The sequence below is a fragment of the Armigeres subalbatus genome, chromosome 3 (genome assembly GCF_024139115.2).
Source record: "Armigeres subalbatus isolate Guangzhou_Male chromosome 3, GZ_Asu_2, whole genome shotgun sequence".
NCBI lineage: Eukaryota > Metazoa > Arthropoda > Insecta > Diptera > Culicidae > Armigeres > Armigeres subalbatus.
The window spans coordinates 358,874,291-358,900,079 of NC_085141.1; the positions used below are offsets into that span (position 1 = coordinate 358,874,291).

Genomic DNA, 25,789 nt, shown 5'->3' on the forward strand with positions numbered 1-25,789 from the left:
AAACTGAAAACTCTTCGAGCAGTCTTTAAGTTTAAATAAATGTTGTCGAATATCCTGGTATTTTATACATTTGTACAAAATATATACATCTGTTCAGCACAAGGCTTAAGGATTATACTGACGCTCAACTGTAGGAAAAGAAATTGAATATCTTTAGAATGTTCTTGTTAGCAGTTCTTAAATCAATTGCTGCTAAACCGTTCAGCAAAGCGTGATCCTGAAACGCTCATGCAAACTCGTTCATGCTGTGTAATGTGAGCAACTTGTTGCAAGGAGATCTTTTAAAGATAAGTGTGAGACTGTTTCTACGCGATTTTTGCATAAACAAATGCATTTTGGCCATATCTTCTGAGCCCATAGTCCAATCCGGCCAATTTTCAATAGGAGACAATAGGACAAAATTCTCCATCGGTTTTGCTGCGATCAAATCAAAAGAGGACAAGTGTCAGTCCTTCTATATAAAGCCAGTTTTTGAATCTAACATATACCTTTCTCGACCACTCAGTGTTTGCTGAAACAGGAAGGCACTGTAGTTAGAATTCGTGAATAAGTATATTAGTGTGCTCACATTGAGCTGGGCAAAGTCTTCATTACTAACGTAATCTTAGAAACTAGCGGCTGGAAAAAAGTTACGTTCTTATAGAAAATCATAATCTACTGAGTTATCATAAAATGAGCCCAAACATGCGGATTAGACTGTAAGGCAATATATGGATATTTTCTTTCAACTTTTAAGACTTATTTCATCGTGTAACACAAACTTCGAGAAAAAAAAAATTGCTTCGATTATATGGAAAATTCGATTATATGGACTTTTTTGCATCGAAAAAGTCCATATAATCGAGGTATACCTGTAATTGAATTTTATTCAAAGTGAAGTGGTTGCGTGTTGAACCGAATTCCTTTCTCCTTGGCATTTCTTTAGAATTTTGATAGTTTAAAAATAGTCCTACAGAAAAACTATAGTTTTTATTTCTTTGGTCATGTATTTATGCCAAAAATCCCACAGTACCTAGATCAAGAAACAAAATCCATTTAAAAAAAAATTTTTTTTTGCGATTGCATTTGCGCTACGGAATACAGAATATATGCAGAGGGTGGGGGCACTTAGCAAAACCTGATGTTTTTATGGTATTTGGGTGCATTTTTTTTGTTATTATCTCTTGTTATTTTTATCAACATTTATAATCAAACAAGTTAGTATCATTTTTTGTTATCAATATCACGGCTTCTACCCGGGATAAGACAGCACACAAGCGATCAAACCAACGGATAGGTCGTTCAGCAGAATTAGGCCTCACATTTGGCGATCCTGCCAGGTTGTTCCTGGTTGGAAATAATTGCTTTGTAAGTATCCTGTGGGCGTGATTGGGACACTTTTTCTTCGGTTCCGACTTGTGATGTCGAAGGGAAGAGCGCCGGAATAAATTATTTGTTTTCTCATCGGTTTCGACTTGTAATGTCGAAAACGCTCTGGAAGAGCGTCGGATTGGGTGATTTTCTCATCGGTTTCGGCTTGTGATGACGAAGACACTCTGGAAGAGCGTCGGATTTAATGTTTTGCTCATCGGTTTTGGTTTGTGATGTCGAAGGCACTCTGGTAGAGCGCTAGATTGAAAAAAATGTGTTGTTTCTCAATATTTTCGACTTGAAAACTAGTAGGCACTCTGGAAGAGCACCAGCATTATTTCCTACGAGACGAGCCAGCCTTGGGCTGAAAGTCTCCTTAATAAAGTTATAACAAAAAAGTACCAGCATGAATGATTTGTTTTCTCATCGGTTTCGATATGTGATCAGATCAGATTTGGCTTGTGACGTCGAATGTTGGAAAAGTTGGTAAAGAGAATGGAACTGGAGAAGGGTAATACATTCAATAATACATACATACGATGCATTTTGTAAAACGCAATGAAACGCGAAGCATAAAATCTATATAAGTCACACAATGCGAATACATATGATATATTATTTATAGGAAAGCCAATTATGTAGGCTCACACGCATTCAACTAGGGACCAAAGAGAGGTGTCATAAAACCACTGAGGACGTAACAATGGACAAACGACAAAAACGAAACACAGAATGCACTGTGAAAAATGCATAATGCGAGTCCATGTAGGTAACAATTTGTTGAAAAACTAAGTAAAAACATATTCATAACCCTATCCTTATTACTCCTAAAGTTGAGATTTAACAAGAGTAGCCGAAGGTGAACGTCAAAGAAAAAACACAGAGTACACTGTGAAAAACGCATAATGCGAATCCATATAGGTGACAATTTGTTGAAAAACTAAGTAAAACACATATTCATAATCCCATTGTGGGCCCTCCTTAGCCGTGCGGTAAGACGCGCGGCTACAAAACACGAACATGCTGAGGGTGGCTGGGTTCGATTCCCGGTGCCGTTCTAGGCAATTTTCGGATTGGAAATTGTCTCGACTTCCCTGGGCATAAAAGTATCATCGTGCTAGCCTCATGATATATGAATGCAAAAATAGTAACTTGGCTTAGAAACCTCGCAGTTAATAACTGTGGAAGTGCTTAATGAACACTAAGCTGCGAGGCGGCTCTGTCCCGGTGTGGGGATGTAATGAAGAGGGCCTAAATACTGTTAGATTCTTATTAGACCCCACTAACCATTCATTCGTAGGCACGGTAAGCATAAAGCCGCATCACACCGAGAATTAGGGGTCACCTGTATGGTGGACTCTTACCACTAGAACAGGCAATCCGTAATATTTCTCTTAGCCAAATAACCAGCTGCCGACACCATACGGCTATCTAGGCTGTTCGTGGAGAGAAGTTACGAAGTTTACATCAACTTTCAATGTGGCCGAACAGCCCTGAAAAGGTTAAATAAGTTACTTGTTTCTCATCGGTTTGATTTAAACGAGTCAAGGTCACTCCTGACAGAATCCAAGTTTCAAAGTGCTCGCGTTTTCGGGGGCACACCACTCGATACGGAAGCAACGCACAACTGTCATTTTTATTTTTTCACGCAGCAAAGCTGAATCAACAAAAATGACAGTTGTCCGCCGCCTCCGTATCGAGTGGTGTGCCCCCGAAAACGCGAGCACTTTGAACCTTATATTATAAGATTTCAAAGATTGATATTTAAAAGATTGACTTGGATTAGAATATTAGTTATGAAAATTGGATATGAATATAAAATAGGCAGGCATAAACAAAAATTTAAATAATTTACTGTAGAAATGCTATAGAACACGTAAAAAGTAGACCAACAACCAGTTGCAATGCAGAGCCATTGACGATGGAGAGATTGAAGAAAAATCTTGAATATTTTATATGAATGTTGGATTTTGGAATTCTATTATGAAAACGTTCCAATGTTGGATTGAGATTAAGACTTTGTTCATAAAATAGGAATATTGGACTTGCATCTCGGGTTCATACATTGGATTTGAGTATTTATCGGATTGGAAAACCGTATTAAACGTAAGATTGAATTATTTGTATCCGAATTTGATTTAAAATATGGGATAATTTTTTTTTCTCTTTTTTTTTTAGTGAGAGAAGAAGGGAAATGCGAGGGTGAGATATATTAAAAATACGGTAATCCACTTCCAGCGAGCATTAATGACAGATATGCAAATATCATCCGTACATATAACGGTTCAGTTGCCAACATTGACTTGATAACTTTGCCTCTTTCCTTGTCGGGCAACCAACGGAGCTGCACGCTCGATAAGACAGCACACAAGCCATCAAACCAACGGATAGGTCGTTCGCCAGAATTAGGCCGCACAGGTTGAAATGTTTTCTTCTTCTTCTTCTTATTGGCATTACATCCCCACACTGGGACAGAGCCGCCTAGCAGCTTAGTGTTCATTAAGCACTTCCACAGTTATTAACTGCGAGGTTTCTAAGCCAAGTTACCATTTTTGCATTCGTATATCATGAGGCTAACACGATGATACTTTTATGCCCAGGGAAGTCGAGACAATTTCCAGTCCGAAAATTGCCTAGACCGGCACCGGGAATCGAACCCAGCCACCAGCCACCCTCAGCATGGTATTGCTTCGTAGCCGCGCGTCTTACCGCACGGCCAAGGAGGAAATGTTTTCTAGCTCCCCCCATTGAGCATAAGAACGTGCTGCGAAATTATCACCGCACCTTTAACCGTCTTAGGTAGCACATGATAAGTAACAGGATTTTATGGAACGATAATTATTCGTTCTATATTGTTTTCAAACAGTTCTAGTTTTTTTTCTTTTTTTTTTGGGCGTAGAACCACTGCGTCCATTGAGTTGAACTTTTGTGGTATACCCCTGATTACTCTTAACTATGTATTCGCATCTTGAAGGTTGATCACCATTTGTCAAGTAAACAACCTAAGACGCGTTTTTCCCAGTCCGGTATAATTGAGTTAATAAAACCCACTACCTTTCCAGGATTTGCAGTCCAAATATCTCCTGGTTGCATAAAGCCACTATTTAGAAATTTAGATCTACCCTTGTACAATGCATCACAACTCCAAATCAGATGTTCCGAGGATTCACGTTCCATATTACAGAAACGACAGATATCATTCTGAATCTGGCCAATATTTTTCAAGTGATATCTGCTCGGGCAGTGTCCGGTTATTACGCCAGTGAAGGTGCAAAGAGCTCTCCTGCTGAGCTCCAGGAGCTTTTCGGTTACTTCAACATTGGGAATTATAAATCTTTTTGATTGAGCACACTTTTCGGCAACCAACCAGTTGATCATCAACCTTTGTGCTTCCCCCTTTTTACTGGAGTCGCTCTGCTATTGAATTAGTCGTAAAACAAGTATTTATCATTAACATAAATTATTAATTAAATTCTATTGATTAACTTTTTTTTCATTTAAATAAAATATAAACTTGAAATCAGGACTGATTCGTGGTACTAGATCATTCGGGTTAGTGTCTCATTCGAGGTGATGGCATTACGGGTAATGGCTTTGGAGTAGTTGCCTTCGGGGTAATGGTTTTATTAATAATGGAATTATGGGTAGTGTCGTAAAGTCGTTTTTCGCGTGTAACAGTTCTTTCTCGGAGAAGACTTTTTTTCAAATTAGTCCACATCTAGAATAAATAATTCAACCATTAAACGTACAGCTGGTGTAGTGACATATTGGCCACGTGGCTTAAGATCTACATTAATGACATCTGCATAAGTTTTCGGCCCATCTCTATGTATCGTTTCCATGATGAACCGCTTTCGTAAAACGTCGTTCAAAACGCAAAAAAGAAAGTGAATGAAAAGTATTTACCCCGTTATAGCAGCTCGACCGATCATCATCGGTACCACGTGTTCTTAAGAATCCTGCGGCTTATTAGGGACGCAGGAATTATTGAAGAGCGCATTGGAATTATTCAAAAACTTCACAGCCAACCAAAATCAGCCGCAGTTGGATGTTGCGATAACGATTCTCAATGAAGCAAAGGAGGATGAGAAATACAAAACTTCAGACATTTTGTGGTCTTCTGGATATCCGGAATTGGAGCTGGGCGAACTAAATTGGTGAACCCGTTCCAGTTTTTTGGAATTCTATCTTTCATTCCATCAATAATTTATAAATGGATACAATTTAATACTAAATACGTACAGGGCATCGTTTACTGCTTTTGCCGCGGATATCTGGTTCAAGCTTTAGTTAGTAACGGTTGCACTTCTCGACCTTCAGCTCCCTCCGTACATAAGGGCTTCCTGAATAAGGGCGTCCTTGTGAAGTTTTGCTGTACCTGTTACGAACAAATAGTACAACCTCCCCCCCCCCCAACTTCTTATAGAAACTTTTCTTGCTTCAGATGTGATTCCTTTTTGAGGTACTGAGGTTCGTAACAAAAAGGGCACCATTACGGATCGTGAGATCTGCTCAAATTACTCGTAGTACTACTTGACCAACGCCCCCAGCTGGGTGAGGGATAGAGCACGGTAAACAGACTACAAGGTAGGCTCGTAAGAAAAATTACACTTGTGTGAAGATCCGAGCATAAAATGTTCACCTTCACGAGGCAACTTCGGACCGAATATTGACAAACGTCGTATGACTATTCAAAACATAGAATGACTTACTCAGTTTTCTTCTTCACATATTCATTCATTTGGTTGGTACTGAGAATTGTCACTGCGTTTAAAGAAAACATGTACCACATGTACCACAAAGAGTACATGACATATTCAAAACAGGCCTGTAGATCATTGGTTACGCGTGCACACACACAAACACATTACACACGAACATACAGACATTTGCCAAATTCTTAGAGCTCTTATGAAAAGTTAGATTTTGAAGTGAAATGATAGCCTTTATTTTGCAAGTTAAATTTCTGCACCAGTTAGGAATTTAAAACCATTAAGTACGTATTGGAAAAAGGGCTTTGTTGTCTATATCTATATAATAACGGGATTTGATAATTAATAAATAAGAACGGATGTTCTATATAGAGCATGCACCAACTAAAGATTATATAAAATTGGTAAGCTTTGCACAGTACAAATAAACCATAACACAAAAATCACCTTCTTTGATTCTTATCCAAACAGAGTAAGATATTGCACCGTAATCAGATCATTGAAACATGCGTTCGTTTGCCCGATAAGAACTACATACTAAAAGTTCACGGAAAATAATGCACCACGGGGATTTTCAGCTTCTTTGTTTAGTTAACCATCAATATAATATAAAAGAAGCTTTCGCTTCTCCTACTTACATCAGTTCTACGATATATTACAAATCTAAAGGAATTACAGTTCTTCCGAAACGAAACTTCAATCTAATCAACATGCAATCCAGTACCGTCATTTGTCTAGCTCTTGTGTGCTTCGCGGCAGCATTCATGTCTGCTGCAGCTGCTCAGAATGAAGAGTCAGAAAACTTGGACCAATACGAAGGTATATTTTAATTAACGTGAATTGTTCTATTACCAGCAATAAATTATTACTTACTTCTAGTGCAAGGTGGTCCGCTCGATCTGGTAAAATCGGATGTTCCTCAATTGCGCAATCGTTGTAAAAACTTTGGCAATTGCGTTCATGACAGAGTATGTGACAATACCTGCAAACAGTTTGGATACAAGGATGGAGAATGCAGTGGAAGATCCTGTATTTGCTGTTCCTAATCTCTGAGCTGTTAAACTCAAGAAGCCAAACTGTTGTACCCGAAATATTATCGTAATATTATAATAAATAAAAAACAGTTAAAAAATGTTTAGCTAATTTAAAAAAAACCTTGCTTAATTTCCCTAGTGGTGATTGTGCCTTTCTCCTGCAAATAAAAATAGTACTTTGGCCATAACTTGCTGATCTGGCCAATTTTGAATAGGAAACAATGGGACAGGATTCTGCAAATCGGTTAAGGATAAATGCCTGGAAAATGAGTGACACTTTTGCTATATTTTGTTGGGTGGATGCACCCACACACACACACGCATGACCTCAATTCGTCGAACTGAGTCGATCAGTATATAACACTATGGGTCTCCGGGCCTTCTAAAAAAGTTAGTTTTTGGAGCGACCTTTTGTTCTACAACCGTAATCTCTATCTTTTGTTCTTTTGACCTTTCGTTCTATCGATCTTTCATCCTTCGACCTTTTGTCCTTCGACCTTTAGGTTCAGATTTTTTGTTAAGAAAATTATTTTGAGCGTTTAGTGGAATGTCTTTACTTGTCATAAGACGAGTTTGTACAATCACATTTAATTCCACCGCTTGATTGTACCTTGACAGATACGTATTTCGACCTCAACAGTAAGGTCGTCTTCAGTGCCTCGTACTTGACTCGACTTGATTTTTTGTTTCGACCTTTTGTACCTTCAACCTTTTGTATCTTCAATATTTGTCCCTTCGACCTTTTGTCCCTTCAACCTTTTGACCCTTTGACCTTTTGTCCTTTCGACCTTTTGACCTTCAACCTTTTGTCCTTCGACCTTTTAACCTTCGAACTTTTGTCCTACAACCCCTGCAACTTGACTAGTTCTAGCAGGTAACTTCCCAATCAGGAGAGAATAACAAATTTATATCATATTGTGTTACTGAGTTCCAGTGGCGTAGCCACGGGGGTGGTTTTGGACATAAAGCTCCCTCCAGAGACAAAATTTTTAGAAGAAAATTTTTTTTGGGAAAAATGTTTTTTAACGGTTGTTATAAATAACTGATGTTTTCGAAATGAGTGAAAAAAGTTTAGGTATCCATTTAGAATATATCACCCTTTTATTACTATCACATTGGAAACCCGTCAACCAAGATGAACCTCTGCCATAGAACCTAACCCCCAATAAAATTCCGCATGAACTCGTGGCGAGTGCAGAGGTGTTTTCGGGTTGCAATGGGTGAGTGATTGCATCATCAATTCCTTCCCATCAAAGATAGGCCGTGAGGCTAGTGACCACGGCGAAGTCGACCATTTTAAATACTAGAGCTCTCGGATTGTGCACATTGAGGTTGGAGAGTAAATCCCATGCTTCCATTGGTTCCCTGTGCAATTGCGATTGTTCTTGTCAATCCCGGAGTAACAACTACGAAATGCACGGTCATCATGCTCATGCTCATGCTCAATTCTTATTTTACAATTTCAATTTTTGTTTGAATTTTTCGTTGCCTTTTATTGGTGAGTACATACGAACTAAGCTCAAAGTAGAAGGGAGCAATCGAAAGCAATGAAGAACTGAAAGATATCGCAAGTGATCGACAAGTACGAAATTTTGGGTTAATAGAAGATGAAAGTGTGCCGAGGGCCATCAGAGAATAATATTGATTGAAATCGCTGTTATTTTTCCTAACGCCCACCCAGGAACGGCTTTCATACTTGTCGCTCACTTGCGATATCTTTCAGTTCTATTCTTCATTGCTTTCGATTGCTCCCTTCTACTTTAACTTAGTGAATATGTACTCACCGATAAAAGCCTACTTTTAAGCCTTTACTTTCAAAAATGCAAATATATTTTCGTTTGGTTGAAAATATAAAATATTTTATGAAAATTTTGAATAGAAGTTCAGGGAAATTTTATATTTATTTATTTAGGCTTATTATATTTAAAAACAATTACGTTACTAACATTATTTAGCAAACCCGAGGAACTTTTTTGTTTACTTTTATAAAAAATAAATATTAAAATATTTATTTTTTTGTAACACTCCCCCTATCTTGACCTTTCGGAGACCAGTATTTTAATTGAATATTTGTATATTATTGCTTCTACCCATTTTTCTCAATAGGTTGATTTTGACCATGCAGCGGTACTGAAGTTCAAACATACTTTTGCTTCTTTTTATGAGCCCCGAATTCGTTTTTGTACAAAGATCCAGGCTTAAAAAATTTCCTAATAATAATTATGAGCTTTTTAGTGGAATGTCTTCAGTTGTCATAAAACCTGTTTGTACTATCCCAATGAAGTCGAGTAAAGTACGAGACACTGAAGGCGGCTTTTTGAGTCCAAAATACGTATTTATAAAGTAATAATTCAAATGGTGGAATTAAATCGAATTGTGATAATTTTGACTAATATATAATTTTGACTAATTTATAATAAGTGACTAATGGATACATGAATTAATCAGTAAAGTAGAGTAAATGAGAATAGCAATCAGTAGAGTTAATGAAGAAATGTATTAATCAAATTTTAATTTATTTATTCCGCACTATCCATTCTACCTAGAACGGAAAGCAGCTGCATCTTCTGTTGTCATTGCATTTACCACGCATGCCAAGGGTTTCGCAGTGAAAAACACATGGTTGAATCAATATTTTACTAAATTTGCCGGTGCACAATGCACGCTTCGATCGCAGATGTTGCGACTCTTGGACAACGCTTTGCTCTCCAGCACGAACAACTGCAAAATAACAAAATTTGAATTAGTGACTTCTAGTACCTATGCATATAAATGGTAATTTTCAATATATGCCAAATTTACCTCCATCGTCGTCACTGAATCGCTGTGGCTCAAATTGAGGAAATCCTTGTGATAAAACAAGTATGCTTGACAAAAGTAACAGCCACACGTATATTAACTTGAGCGAACGCATTTTAGTTACAGCTGGCTAACGTTCTAGCTTGTGAAGCCTAGGGAAGATCGAGCGCTAATACCGCCTTCTGACGATTTCGTCCACTTTTATAGCATTCATCATGAGAAAGAAAATGGTCAACCTATCCGATCTTTCACCTCAAATGCGGTGGATGAACAAACCCAACTACGAAGTCCATTCGGATATTATCCGCCTGCATTCATTTGCATTGCTCCTCATCAATATTCGTCAACATATCTTATCTGCTGAACGGTAGGTGTGTAATACATTTGAATTTAACAAAATAAAGCGACATGCACGTTATCACTCTTTGTTTTCAAAGGCTAGTTACCGGGATTCACTTTTCTAAATTCTCCCAACGTCAATCCATGTCAGATGTTTTCCAATCATCCGTATCGAAATGTGAGAGTGTGTGATTCCCATCGACTGAAAACTGAACACCGCGGATATGAACGTGAGATACCTACGTTACAATGAATCTGATTTGGAAATATGAAGGATAATGCTTTAATTATCGTCTGTTCTATCTTGGAATTTAGTCGCACATGAATGGATTTTTTAAATATTCTTTGAAACCATTTGTTTAATAATTCATTGTCATAAGATAAACATTGGCTTATCTGGATGAAACTAGGGAAGATTCGACTTTCCAAACATTCCATTCTCTTTGCCAGATATGTCACCGTTGAATCCATCCGTTTGCTCTAGTAAACTTGTTCTAAGCGGGTGTAAAGAACTCGACCTTAGCTTCGATTTTCCTAACTTAAAGACAAAGCTCTTATCATTAAAAGGGTTGTGAATACATACTGCGTAAAGTAGATTTTGCATTTATTATTAACGTCAACGTCACCAATAATTAAGTATTATCCACAATCCGTAAGACAAAGAAACGTATAGACAAAAAAACGTCAACTAATAAACGTTAGGTTCTCTTACCACGTTTAATCATTACATACATAATTTATGGATGATGTCAAATCATTTTCTAATATCAGATACAAAGTAAGTTCTTTTCCAAATTAATCGACAATACGACATTCCCTCAACAATCCCACACCACACTGTGTATGTATAACCATGTGACTTTTTGAAGCTATCATGGAAAAACCAACGCCAATAACTTTTCCGGTTTGGTTTCTTTAGTGAGCATATTTTCTGCTGGCTATAATTATATACTACGGACTGAACTGCATATAGCAGCCAATTAGATCACGACAGGTATGTCACACTTTGAGTCGTTTTCTACCCTTACTCAATCGTACCTCTGTCTTCTGTTTAGAACAAAACGTACTAGTTCGCAGTGAATTTAAAAAAAGACATGAATTTCCTTCAGGAGTGACAGTTATGCGAAAAAGAACAAAGATGCAACAATGGTCTCATTTGGTGGCTTGCCAACAAATAGTCATTTTTCTGGCAGTCGCACGTTGATCGTTAACGACTTACGCCCGTACTGGTGAAAACCGCGAAAAATCGATTTTTAATGAACTTGCTTTTACAAAGTTTTGGGATTAAAAAGCCGTGTGTGTTTTTTACGTGGTTGGATGAAGAACGTTGGAATCCGATACGGTCTTATCGCGGAACCTCACGGCATCGTGCGCAGAACCCGATTAGGAAAGGGACCGAGTCTTGGCAATGGTTTCTCACTTTTTAATGTACAGTAACTGTACTACAATCGCCTCTTCACATCTCTATTTTTAAGGGACCATCGAGACAAGGAAAGATAGAGGAAACATTGGAATCGATGGAATGGAATCAGAAAAAAAAGTTCCTCTTCATGGCAAACAACAACCAAATAAATGTCATTAATTGTGTTCGATGTTTTTGTCATTTCCCAAAGATGGTCTAGTAGCCTAGGAATTTAAATATATCGACATAGGGAGAGTAAATTGAAATAGAAATAGAAATACGAAGCTTATCAAGATGTAGAAAGCAAAAATGTTATGTGGATCGAAGGAAGCGCCCTTACCGATATGCCCTTGTATGCATCGTGAACTATGTCAAATCTGAAGTTCTCAACACTCGTTTGAGCTCTGCAAAGAAATGCATTCAGATTGCAAAGGTTCAAAGTTCAAATAAATGCATGCACGAGGTCCTTTCTACACTGCCTTGTCGTTGGTTATCAAAAGGCAATGTTCTGAACCGCATTTTGAATTGAGGAATGCAATTAAATTTTTCTCGAACCTTGCTTGCCAACCTCAATGAAAAGGGATGACAGAAATGTCTCATTTTTGACCAACTAAACTTGCAAGAAAACCGATCGGATTCAATTCAGAGACAAGCCTTCACGGCAATATTGGTACGGAAAGCCTTCATTCTGCTACCAACGCTAATGGTCTGCGACTTGTAACCTTTGCTGCTGCTAGGGGGACGGCTATCAACAGTACCTACTTCGCACGTAAGAATATCCGCAAACACACCCGGCAACATCCGAGTGGAGACACTTGCTCACATATAGACCACGTGCTAGTCGACGGACGACATTTCTCGGATGTTATAGATGTAAGGTCCTTGAGAGGTCGACTCGGATCACTATCTTGTAGTTGCAAAAATTCGGGCGCGACTTTCCAGCGTCACGTATTCACGAAACAACAGAACGATGTGTTTCAATATCCTACGCTTGTCAGTTGAAGGAGTTGCTGAACAGTACTACCAGAAGCTGGACGAGCGGTTAGGAGATGCCACCGGATCTGGCGACGTCAACAAATTGTGGGAAAATATCCACGAAGCTGTGACTACAACAGCGCTCCTGCGCTGTTAGGCACTGCACAGCGACGCCAACGAAATGGTTGGATTGATGAGATGTGCCAGCGAGGGACAGACGAAAAAAAATGTTGCTAGGAGTCGAATGCTAGTGGTTCGTATCCGTTCCAACAGAGAGCGGTACAGTGTAGCAAAGGGCAGAAGAGAAACGAATCCACCGCAGAAAAAAGGCAACACAAAGAGAGTGTGACAGCTGAAACGCAGGAGAACATGGATAGAAAGGATGTGCAAAGGTTTTACGCAACTGTCAATGGCACGCGGCACAAGACTGCGCAAGTGCCCGCCATGTGCAATGACCGAGAGGAGAATTTGCTGACAGACAAGACTATGGTGGCAGCCAGGTGGAAGGAGCACTTCGAAGATTAGTTGAAAGGTGAAAATGAAGGTGCCTTAAGGAGCAGGATGGATATAGTCGGCGACTGCTGTGGAACCACCAATGCTGGACGAGGTAAAGAAGACTCTAAACGAGCTGAAAAACAGTAAAGCTGCCGGGAAGGTCGAGCACGGAACACGGAAGTAAGCAGCTGCATCAATCAATCCACCACATTATCCAGAAAATGTGGGAGGATGAAAACTGCCTGCCGGCTGGTTGGATGGCCTCATATGCCCAATCTATAAGAAAGGGCACAGACTAGAGTGAGCCAATTACAGAGGGATCACCCTTCTGAACTCGACGTACAAAATTCTGTCGCGTATCCTGTTCAAAAGACTGAGACCGCTTGAGGAGTCCTTCACGGCGAATACCAGGCAGGTTTTCGCGAGGGCCGATCAACGACGGATCAGATGTTTAGCCTGCGGATGATCCTTGATAAATTCCGGGAGTACAACTTGCAGACTCACCATCTGTTCATTGTTTTCAAAGCAGCGTACGATGCAGTGAAGAGAAAGTGACTGATTAGACTGATACGTGCAACGCTGGATGGCTCGAAATCAAGTATTCCGATTGCATACTAAGTGTCAACCACTTTTGTGACCTTAGACGGATTGAAGCAGGGCTTTCAAATTTATTGTTCAACATTGCACTCGAAGGCGCTGTTAGGAGATCTGGCGTGCAGAGGAACGGCACTATCATCACACGGTCGCATATGCCCCTGGGTTTTGCGGACGACATCGACCTTATTCACGGAGAAAAGGCCATCTAGGTTGAAACAACCAAAATGCTGGTTGAATTTCAAACTAAATTTTTTGTTGCTTTTAAGTCTGAATTGCTTGATTCAAAGTTCGATATCTCCAACAACTTACAACCCAATCCAATTTTACCATACGTCTCTATTCCGAGTTGCCGACAAACTAGCTCTTCATATCGTCATCTCATATAACAACGACTATGTATGATTCCATTTTGTAAAATTGCAATCTTATTTATATATTAAATGAAGTTAAACAGAATTACCATGTTCATTTGTTTTGTAGAAGAAAAAAAAGAACCGAATAATCCAGCATTTATAACAACCATAACATTGTTTGATTTGAACTTGAAAAGATGGTTGCTCCAACGTAGATTTTGTTGATAACAAACTAATGTATTTGGTTGAATCAACCAAAAATTAACTTTATTTTCGTAGCTGTCAAATCAAAACAACCAAAATCAGGGTTGTTTCAAACAAACGTTTGTTGAACTTAACTGAAAAAGCTCCAAAAGGACAACATACAATTTTAGTTAGTTTCAACCAATTGATACAGTTGATTCAAAGTGAAGTTTGTTTGTGCCCAATTCAACCTAAACTTTTGGTTGAAGCAACCTAAACTTTGTTTAAGTTTACCATATATTTTTCTCCGTGTTGGAATCGATCGCAGAGCAGTAGTTGAGGCTTTTGTCCCACTGAAGAGAGATACGGCGAGGATAGGCTTAAACATTAACTCTTCTATGGGGGTCCCGTAGCGTAGTTGGCTACACGTTCGCCTCATAAGCGAATGGTCATGGGTTCGATTCCCAGCCCCTCCACCAAACCGTTGCCAGTCGCCAGAAGCGCAGTCCGTACGGTGGCGTTTTGGGGAACGCGCCTTACCGACACGGCTGCCTAATGACGACTGACAAATCTGTTCTTCTCGGAGGCATTCCTCCAACGTACTTCGATTAATGGCAACCGAACAAAGCAACGATCACTGGATTCACCACATGGACAAATGAACACAATGGACTCACGATGATATGGACTGGCAACGACAACAATAACGAATTATGGACATCTAAAAATAGATTCTGTGTGGACTCTGTACAGCAGAATACCACAGTAGATCACGGCACAGTAGCGGTCAAGAACACAAAGTGCCTACCAAATAAATACACGAATAAAAAAAAATTAACTCTTTCAAGCCAAAGAACATGGTGGCAGGTAGAGATAAAGGAAGACCTAGTGGTGTTGGTGCTGAGGTAGTGCTTGATGGGGATGTGTTTGAAGTTGTTGAAGAATTTGTTTACATTGGAACGTTTGTGACATGTGACAATGACATTTCCCGTGAAGTGAAAAGATGTATTGCTGATGCGAATGGGGCCTTTTACGGATTACGTAACCGGCTTAGGTCCCGCAACATGCAAACTGAAACAAAATTTGCTCTATACAAAACTCTGATTCTATCAGTGGCCCTTTCTGGACATGAAGCATGGACGTTAAAAGAGGGGACCCTGGTCGTTCGGGGAAACTGGAAGAACATCGCCCAAGACCGACGATTATGGAGCTCTACAATACACCACCCAAGCAGCACACATGTTGCATACAGATCACAGTAACTTATATGTGACCGAATTCAGTCAGATTTATGTTGCTGCAACCTCACTTAAATTGTGCAGACTGGGCAGGCATTGGTGTATCGACGCTTTAGCCAACCAGGTGGTCAGGTAGGTACCATACGGTTTACAAAATAAATGCATTGTATGTTCAAATAAGCATTTTCACCTAAATTTAATTACTCTCATTTGATTGATTGTCATCTGATATGAATCAATTATATTTTACATTGAAACGACTAATACTCTTTTTATTCAGGCTATTTCGTTCATATGACGTTACTACGAAATAGAATGGGATATATTTTTCCTGCTGAGCTCATTATTGTCCTGAATAAGGGAACAATCAGTTGCTCATTTGCTACCGTCGCTGGCAGACGTATCGCAGCACGTTGTTCTCGAACAGCACCATAAAGCGGTAGCTATTGTTTTCGGTTTGTTTTCTAGATTTCTCTCGTTCGTATGCCATGTGCGAAATGATTGTGAATACGGTGCAGTTTCGGTTCCCACCTTCAGCTCCCCGTCCGACATGGGTTGAGATATAGCAGCCTTTGTTCGACAACTTGGCACGGATGTATCACATATGGAAACAGTGTATAGAACAGCAATGGATAGATCGCTGTTTATTAAATTCGTTTCGGAAGATGTTATGCGAAATGCGTTGATCAGGAACAAGGAGTCCCGAAAGTTTGCTTATTCGAATGGAAATTCCGTGGAAGTTCATATGGTCGCGGCAGGTAGTAAAATACAATACTTTCGTGTGTTTGATTTGCCGCCTGAACTACCGGACAACGATTTAGAAAAACGCCTTAGTGAATACGGGAAAGTGGAAAATATTATCCGGAAAAAATTCCCACAGGATTTGGGGTTGGACCACATGTTCACCGGAATTAGAGGAGTGTTCATTGATATGAATAAGGAAGTTCCCCCTTCACTTCAACTAAACAATTGGACGGCACGGATATATTATCCGAATTTACGGAATAAGTGCTTTGTGTGTCAAGCAGAAGGGCACCGAAAAGATTCGTGTCCAAAATTGAGGAACAGGATCCAAAAAGAAAAGAAGGATAACAGGCAATTAAGAGAAGGCGAGAAGAAAACCTATTCGGATGTTGTGATTGGATTTGAAGGAAGAGTAGCTGAACAACCAAACGTTGAAGTTTCGGAGAACGACGTGATAGAAGTAGTAGCGGAGGGAGTGGTTGAGTTGAAGTCAAGCCCAGCAACAACGACCACCCAGCAGGCGGGAATATATTTTCAATACTCAATGGTATAGAGGGAGAAGATGGCAGAAACCATGAGTTTCAAGATCACAACCGATCGGATATTGTTCGTGAAAAAGGCGATATTGGGATACACGGATTACGTAAGTTCGCTGAAAATGAGGAGAAGCAACAAAAGCCATCAACGAGTCAAGCAGTTGAGGTTACAGCCTTAGACCGGTCGTCTTCGAAAAGACATCTCATAAGGATGCTTCACAACGCATGTCTGAAACATCTTCAGATTAATATAATGTAAATTAATTGCTTTCGGCTCCGTAGAGTTTTTTCTATAAAACAACTGAGCCTACTAAATAAACGACTTAAAAAAAAATAAGGGAACAATCTTTGGTAAGATTTGGGTCACCGTGATATATTGTGATTTTTCTTTAAAATTGAAACAACGACACATTTGGCCATATGGAGGTCGATTTTCATAAAGTTCTTAGTAGCCCCAGAGTTCATAGGGGCCGTACACTAATCACGTAAGGTAGTGGTGTTTCAGCATTTTGGACGTTTTTCTCATTAATTTGCTTGTCACACAATGAAAAAGAGCCCTCTGCTAACAAGTTAGTACTTGGACGAAAGCTGTCAAATATATCTATCAGCTGAGGGTATTAAAACGAATATTGGTGTTGAAATCACTCCGTACGACTTGATCAAAGTAAAATTACACTTTTGTTTTGCTTTGTTCGTTTCGTACGGAGTGAATTTAACACAAATATCCGTTTTATTACCCTTAGCAGATAGATATATTTGAAAGCTTTCGACCAAGTGCCAATTTGTATGGTCGAAGTTCTTTTTTATTGAGTAAAAAGCAAATTGAGGAAAAAAACGCCCAAAGTGACGAGCACCACTGACGTAAGGGCTTTGTGTGAGGAGTGACAATTTTCTCAAGCTTCATACAAAAGAGTAATGGAGGAGGAGGTTCAAAACCAGAAAAGTCCGTTATGTAATTGTTGTAATGCCCCTAGTTAGAATGTAGTCACATCCATAGTTATTTATCTCCAAAGGTAGTCATGATCTAACATTTTTCAACATGCCTACCATGCCAAACCATTGGAAACAATTATTTTATGGCTCAAGTATCCGATTCTTCTAGCCACATCAGTTTGTGGATGAAAAACAATAAGCAATCGATGTTCGTCATACTTGACTTCTTTAAGTATAAAAAATGACTTGTTCAAACTGAGTTCATGTCGAGCTATGGAAGGTCTGGATGCACATCGCAGTATTACATTTATAATCTCTGTTTCTCAATGAAAATCCCAGGATTTTCAATTATCAAAAGTTCTACCAAAAACTTCTATCATATTTCTGAGAACAGGAAATAAAATTTCGCAGACACGACATTTAGCAATATGCTTTCCATTCCTGAAATTTCGATTAGATTCGAAGTTTAATATGAATAAGAGCCCAAAACCTTGGGCAGTAATAAAGAGTTCAGAATGTAGAAATCCTCTAAGAACTTATAAAGTTCTTTTTCTTTGTTGGCATTATATTATTATATTATTAACTGCTATGTTTCGAAGCCAAGTTGTTAATTTTGTATTGCTAGCACGACGAAAGTCTTATGCCCAAACGAATCAAGAAAATGTTTTTGACCGGACCGGGAATCGAACCCACCCTTATTCACCAAATTCGAATACTAAAAGTTTCAGGAACTGTCTAATTTTTTGAAAACATCAAACATCTCCATTGTATACAATTAGAAAATGTTTTTAATTTCACTTTGTAGCCGTGACGCAATCGTGTTATAACTAAATCGAAACAACTTAAATTTAAATCACTTTATACCCACCTTTACATATGATCCCCCAGGTAAATTTAAAAAAATACGGGGGTACCTCAAGCTATGCGAGGGGCTCAAGAGTACCACTCGAGGAAAAGGTTGAGAATCGCTGTCGCATACGTATGCAGTATGCACATAGGAAACTGAGCCGTTATTGGCAATATTGCGATCACATTCATTGTCATTCACCTTCATCTATGCGTGAGGTCTACAGCAAAATGTCTAACACGTTTAACACTAAAGGTCAACATGCCGCATCTCTTACAAAGTACTGAATATCGTTTTTGGTGTGCCACCGGCTACCAATAAGGCCAAAACCTGATCAGAAGTATTTATTGAACCACAATCAGCTACCTCCACACCACAAAGTAATAAATGCCGATAAATCGGTTCTATTGACGTAGCTGGGAAACTCCGTACCTACATATTGTGATTATCCTGGGGTAAAAACAGAACATGCAGAATCACATTGATGCATTGTGATACGCTGATTGCTATACACGTTATAAATCGTATTCCAAGATTGAAAATCGGGATCTCATACTCAGACGTTATTATATATTAGTAAGGTAACAGTGCTGAAATTAACAAAATTAATTCACAATCATTTGAACTTAAATTCACAATAATTTGAACTTCAATCTTACACTAATCGTGGGGCAGAAATAACAAAATAAAACCTAAAATTATGAAGATAAGTTGAAAAAAATATTTAAAAAATTTGCTTGCATAAAACTGTAATTTTACGTATTGAGAATGATTCAGCGAGGCGAAATGCTCTAACGACGCCATCGTATGATGTACCATGCGTCTCCTTTCGCATTTATGTACAACTGAACAGTTCACATCAAAAAGAGAGAAACAAACGCATGGTAGGATATCACTGTTCGGGAATTGAGTCAAAACCTTGTGCCAAGTTCAAACAAAGACGAATGGAATAGAAATTCACAAAATTTATATTTCGTAACTGTTAATATTTTTTCCATTGATATCATTTAAATTTTTATTCACAAATAGTATTTGCAATCTTTTTCATAACAATCAAAGGGCGGCACAGTTATACCAAGAAATAGGGCCTTTTTCAGATTTCTAGACCAACATTTGAAAAAGGCGTAACAGCCAAAATTTATACCTTCCTTGTCTACGCTTTTTTCAAATGTTGGTCTAGATTTATGCACATAGGGGAACGGTTCCGCACCTCATCTCCCATTTTAATCCCATCAAAAACAAAGCAATGAAAAATAATTTGATTGGTTTTTTATTTTTGTGATTATTTCAGCAGTGAGCACGTATGATAGCAAAAAGAAGCAACGAGATTAGTTCTGTATTTCTTTTTCTCGATGAGATGAATATGTGTTCATTGAAATGGAAAAGGGAACAGTTCCCCTAGATTTCCATTCGAGATGACAAAATTCTTCTCAACTCATAAAAACTTTTTGTGCATATAAAAACAGCTGATCCCAAGACAAATCGATTACCGTGGGGCATCGAAATCCGTACACTTAAGCACCTTAGTATATGAAAAAGTCATTAGAAAATAGGAATCGATTGTAAATAAAACATTTGTCATTGACACAGGCGCATGAAGGCTTTTACTTTTGAAGTGTTTCACATTTACTCATTAAAAACGACGAAAAACATTATAAAATAATGAATTAAATCATTTACTCCTGACTCGAAATCCGTCCACCGTGAACGGATTTCGAATCAAAGGATCAAAATCCGTACAGCTATTTCATAACTAAATATTTAAATTGAAACAGTCTGATTGACTAAACTACGACTGTAAATAGTTCGATACGCACCTTGAGAAGCGATCCCTTCGATTTGTATTCCGCTTATCTTATGTAATGATTTGCAATTAGCAATTAAAACACAGTTACTTTTGGTGCAATTATGCTCTACCCGAAAACAAAATGGCGGCACAAACTCAACATTTGGTGGGTGGAGATTTGTTTTTGATTTTTGTTGTTTTAATTTCAAAGCCTTCTTTCCAATTCTATGCCCTAAAAGCTTACTGTCAAGTATCTGAACAGGATAAGATTAATTATTCCTACATTTATTACCTTTAATCTCCTTCAATTTATTGATATCTCATGAGGTGGACGGATTTCGGTGCTGTACGGATTTCGGTCCCGTACGGTAGTGAGACATTCATTCGGTCCATCGGTTATTAAATTATATTGCCTTAGGAAGGAAATGCAAACTCATTTATATATAATACTAGTCAACCCGGCAGACGTTGTCCTGCATAGTAGGCGAAATCGCGCGTTGTAAACTTCCCATGCGAAATTTCCATATGATTCTTAATTTTACTTTATCACGATTTACTCCATCTTACACGTGATTTTCGCATAAAAAATATCATATAAACCCGTCGGAAACGATAACGAATATATCTGCTGAAGAAATGAAAAAAATCCATCCAGCCGTTTTCGAGTTATGCGGATACGACCATTTCATTTTTATTATATAGAAGATTATATAGATCATTCTTTATGAGCGCTCGATTTCATCTTGTCTGCGATTTTCAAAGAAAGCTCACACATGAGTTTATCGCATAGTTTCACTTATTTTTCGGATGAACAATTTGTTGTTCACTAAGTTCTGGTGTTGGGTGAGACAACCTCCCGCAGAATGGTAGTCGAAAGCATTATCTTCTCCTGCAAGAATATCCACAGGGCCACATGGATATTACCTGCTATAGCCAACGGAAAACCAAATCGAGCACCTTCTAATCGATGGTAAATTTCTTTCTCCGACATTAGATTGTCCGCACTTACCGCAATCCCAACAAGCCGAGCACTACACTACACTCAGATCGAATAGCCATACGCTATCAATAGTTGAGCAGTTGTAGCTAATGAGCAGTTGTAGCAATTATCGACTGGTAAAAAAACTCACTTTCCGTTTCGATGAGACGGAATCAAGCAATTTTCGGGGCGGAGGAGAATCTTTTTTCGGAGTTTGTAGTGAAAAACAAATTTCTCCCACCCCTCTTTTCCCTAGATAGAACCTAGAAAGATAAGCGAAAATCGTAACTACTTGATGAATTTCTTTTTTCATTTAATCACTTTTATGTTTCACTCACTTTTCGTGAAAATTTTCGGTAAGCAATTAAAAATGACCGCAACGGATTCGAACCTAGAACATCAACAAAAATGGCGACGGGATGCAATCACTATAGCTATACCGGGTTTTGCGACAGTTCGTCGAATGACGTTTAGTCGAATGACATTTAGTCGAAAGGACATTTGGTCGAATGGAAATTTAGTCAAATGGACATTTGGTCGAATGGACATTTAGTCGAAAGGACATTTAGACATTTTTGGTTAAATTTTAATAAATAATCCACAAGATATATGAATAAACTGGTTCGAGTAGTTTAGTGGACATGAAAAATTTCAATCAGCAGCCAAAGAAACGAATAAGGAAGCCAATGAGGATTTTTTCACCTGAGCTAACAGAAACTTCTGGAGCCCTGGTGAATTATTGAAAAATTGAAAACCTACAGGAATAGCAAAATATATACCCTTTATTCTATTTTCGGCACATGGTCAAAAACCAATAATATCAATGTTATTTTGCTAATACTTCATCGGCTTTGTCGGCTTTGGAACATTTTGTTGATTGACATTTGGTCGAATGGAAATGGTTATCTTATTCTTTTCATTGATACTCTTTCTTCCACTCAATATGTATACAATAATTAGTTCAGTGTAAAATGGTCTTTCAACCATAATTCGTTAGATATTGGCCGAAAACTTAATTTCGACCAAATGATCATATGATCTAATCTGCCATCACACACATATTCGTCCCATATTTGCTGGAATATTTGATGTACATGGGACAGTAATGCGTGTAACGGCAGTAATGTCTATTCGGCTTCATATCTAATGGAGAAACATCATTCGACTACATTTCTTTTGATCAGGTGGTATAGATTCAATGTAGTCGGTTAGAGGGGTTCGCGGAAGTCAATATCCAGTCGAGAATAAGAAAAAATCTTTTTATCAACCTATCATTCTTTGGACAATATTGGAACAATAATTATATGACTTTTAGGAACACCGCAATAAATCATTTATTTGTTAATTGTTATTGGCTTAAGTTCTTTTTTTTAAATAACCATTCGATGGAACGTCATTAGACTAAATGTACCAAGATTATTAATTCGAAAATCCATTTTCGACCAAACGTCATATGACCAAATGTACGAAGATTCTTCTTTCTAAAATCTGATTTCGACAAAATGTCAATTCGACCAAATGTCCATTCGACGTAGTGTCCTTTCGACCAAACGTCATTCGACCAAATGTCCTACGTCTCTACTGGATTAAAAATTCATTTTCGACTTAATGTCCCTTCGACCAAATGTCCATTCGACGTAATGTCCTTTCGACCAAATGTCATTCGACTAAATGTCATTCGACGAAATGGTATAGATTCTAAATCTCTAATAGTAAACATGCAAAAATGTATGTTTCACCATACTAATTTCCATACAAACTTCAAACGCGATGAGCAAAGCGAAGACGCAACCAATCGGGCCCAGCTTGTGGACAATTGTTTGGGACCCCTGATGGTTTTGAAAAAAAAACATTGATTTGAAAAAACGACCATGATGCCCCATTCTTAATGTCCACTCAGTTTGCCTTGTGAGCAAAGGCGTAGGTTTGTCAATCATCCGGATGTATTCGGGTGGACAACATTCTTGACTTTATAATGGATCAATTGTACTTGCAACACAAAATTGTACATATTCAATTACATGCATAGGAAAGCTATCGATTGATAACTCTGAAAGTGCGGATAGAACAATAACCCATGATCCAAAAAAACACTTTTTTCTAAATTACTTCATTACTTTGTAACGTTAGCATCTAAGGTAATATCCATGAATTACTGCTCCGGTTCTATATATCTCAAAAATTTTATAATAATCTTAAGCGCTTGATTTTATTGTTTTCAATAGTTAGCTCACTAACTAATAATCTATCTCACGAAATTCTTAGTTTCTTTATTAGTTTCCATTGAGACGAGATAAATATATGACAGTGACAGATGAAAAATTTAACAGTTCCTTTACTATCCAATGCTAAATTTGAATTGATGTGGTTTATGGTATCTTAATTTGTGTCATGAATTATAAATACAGTTCAATCTAATTACTTCAACTCTTTAATTGTTTGGATCGAAGCACATACTCGATAAAAACTTACAAATTACCTAGGTGGCACCTCTGGAAACAATTTCTCTAATCCCAACCAACCCACCTCATTCGGTATTCTTTAACCAACCGAACCGCACTCGCGCTCGTTCGCCCAAGAACGGGGGGCAGGCAGCTGTTTTACATGTCATTACTGAAGACCCCCGTGAGCCTCCTGCATCGTCCAACCCATCTCGGGTGGTGTGGTGGGCCATTCTTCCTAGGCTTGGGAAAGTATCCTTACGTTGGAAATGTGCGGCAAGCAGTCATGTTCGAACTGACGTGGTGCTTTGTCAGAGGCGATTTACTAGCATCGACCTACCAGGAATAGAAGAGCAGTGTCACTGCGAGTCCGCTTGTCGGTATGGCGTTCATCGTCAGTTATCATCACATGCTTGAATTGGGTACAAGTGACGAACGTGGAAGCTGATATATATATTAATAGAAGAGTTAAAGCATTTTTAAAAAACGCCATTGATAAAGGCGTAGATTTGGCGCATGAGTGTTCGAATTACCAGTTGCAAATAAATTATCAGCAGTACATTATCTGACGCTTAGGACTGTTGTGTTGAAAGCTTGTACATTCCGGTTAAGCTGGATTAGTGATCTCAGTCATAAAACGTGGGTCGCGTGCTGCGGTCAAAATAAAAAATTGTCTGCGTATTTCAATATAAAATTATCTCTGAAAAATTTCACATTCTTCGGATAACTGGAGTGCTATGTATTACAATCACGGGAACAGTGCTTAGTATTATTGTTGTTGTGCATCCATCAATGAATCAAACCAAGTGGCAGCAGTATATCTGTTTGTAATGACACACATTAGATCACATTTTTCCACAGAACAGCAACTGTAAAGAAATACCAAAAGGGGCCGATGATGATTAATGTTTAGTCATGGTTTTGGACTGTTGTTATCGAGCTTACTGTCATCAACGTCGCCAGCAAGAAGCAGAAAAAGGTGAGAGTCATGAGCATAATTTGAGGATGAATTATGTGATTGTTCAGGTTTGCTGATAAAATCTAATCAGCAGAGACAGGAAAGGAACGGCAGATGGCATGATAACAAATAGCAGTGCTTTGCTAGCTTTTACACCAAGTAGATCTATCTGAAAGGAGCGTTTTACTGATAATCACACCATGAACTTTATGTATTTTCCTATTCATTGATACAATCACAAGCAATAGAATAATACATTAAATCAATCCGTTTTCTTAGAAGTATAACGCAAGTCTACTTGTGAATCAGCTTTTCAATATAAAATAATATTCAAGTTTGTTGTAAAATGCGCAATAAAAATATATATATGAGCGATGTTTCCAGATATAACGATTTTCTTCACGATTTGATTTTTTTTTAATTGCCTGAAATTTGGCATATGCAATGGTTAATATGGCCAAAAACCATGTTACGAGAAAATTAGATGGGTATAAGTGCCCAAAAATTATGTTTACTATACACGTTTAACAGTTATTATTTTAATCAAAACAACCGATTCCATAGTCCGATCAGGCAAATTTTAAATAAGGAACCATGAGACAGGATTCCTTGTCAAATGCAACTTGTTGCGAGCAAATATGTTAAGGGTAAGTGCCTTAACAATGGGCGAGACTTTTTACGCGTTTCTCACGTAGAAAAAATGAGCATTATGTCTTATCCGATCCTGCCAATTTCCAATAAGATACAATGAGACAGGATTTCCCGTTGAATGCAACTTTTTGCTACCAAATCGGTTAAGGGTAAGTGCCTAAAAATATCCGATATCCGCCTCCTCTATGATATCTCATAACGACTAAGTGGAGCAAGGAGGAATCCGAGAATGGCAGTGAAAGACGCCTCATAGTCAGACCGAGCTTTACGATCCATACAAATAAAATAAACCTTCCATACAAAAAGTGTTACGAGGGGGAGGATGGGGGTCCAAAATCATAAACAGACTGAAAGGGGGGGGGGTTCCAAGAAATGAGAACTTTCAAACAAAAAAAAACTGATTTTTTTTTGTATATACAAAATACTACAGAGGTAAA

General features: G+C 38.3%; 1 protein-coding gene and 2 long non-coding RNA genes across 7 annotated transcripts in view; 2 read left to right on the plus strand and 1 right to left on the minus strand.

Annotated features, from left to right (window-relative positions):
- Positions 1 to 25,789, plus strand: part of LOC134226211 (uncharacterized) — a 182,884-nt gene that overhangs the window by 129,705 nt on the left and 27,390 nt on the right. Inside the window, exon 1 of one of the 5 annotated variants that reach the window (XM_062706825.1) lies at positions 24,227 to 24,722. The exons of the other annotated variants lie outside the window; for them this stretch is intronic. Within the exon in view, the coding sequence (XP_062562809.1) occupies positions 24,659 to 24,722 (64 nt within the window). The 5' untranslated portion in view covers positions 24,227 to 24,658. Of the gene's footprint in view, positions 1 to 24,226; positions 24,723 to 25,789 lie in introns of those variants that run through there. 5 annotated transcript variants of the gene reach the window in all.
- LOC134226213 (uncharacterized) lies at positions 6,452 to 7,214 on the plus strand. Its single transcript, XR_009983418.1, has 3 exons — positions 6,452 to 6,466; positions 6,534 to 6,881; positions 6,942 to 7,214. It is a non-coding gene; the product is annotated as an uncharacterized LOC134226213 (long non-coding RNA).
- LOC134223370 (uncharacterized) lies at positions 9,575 to 10,490 on the minus strand. The gene is made up of 2 exons (XR_009982549.1): positions 9,899 to 10,490; positions 9,575 to 9,817 (listed from the first exon to the last, which is right to left on the minus strand). It is a non-coding gene; the product is annotated as an uncharacterized LOC134223370 (long non-coding RNA).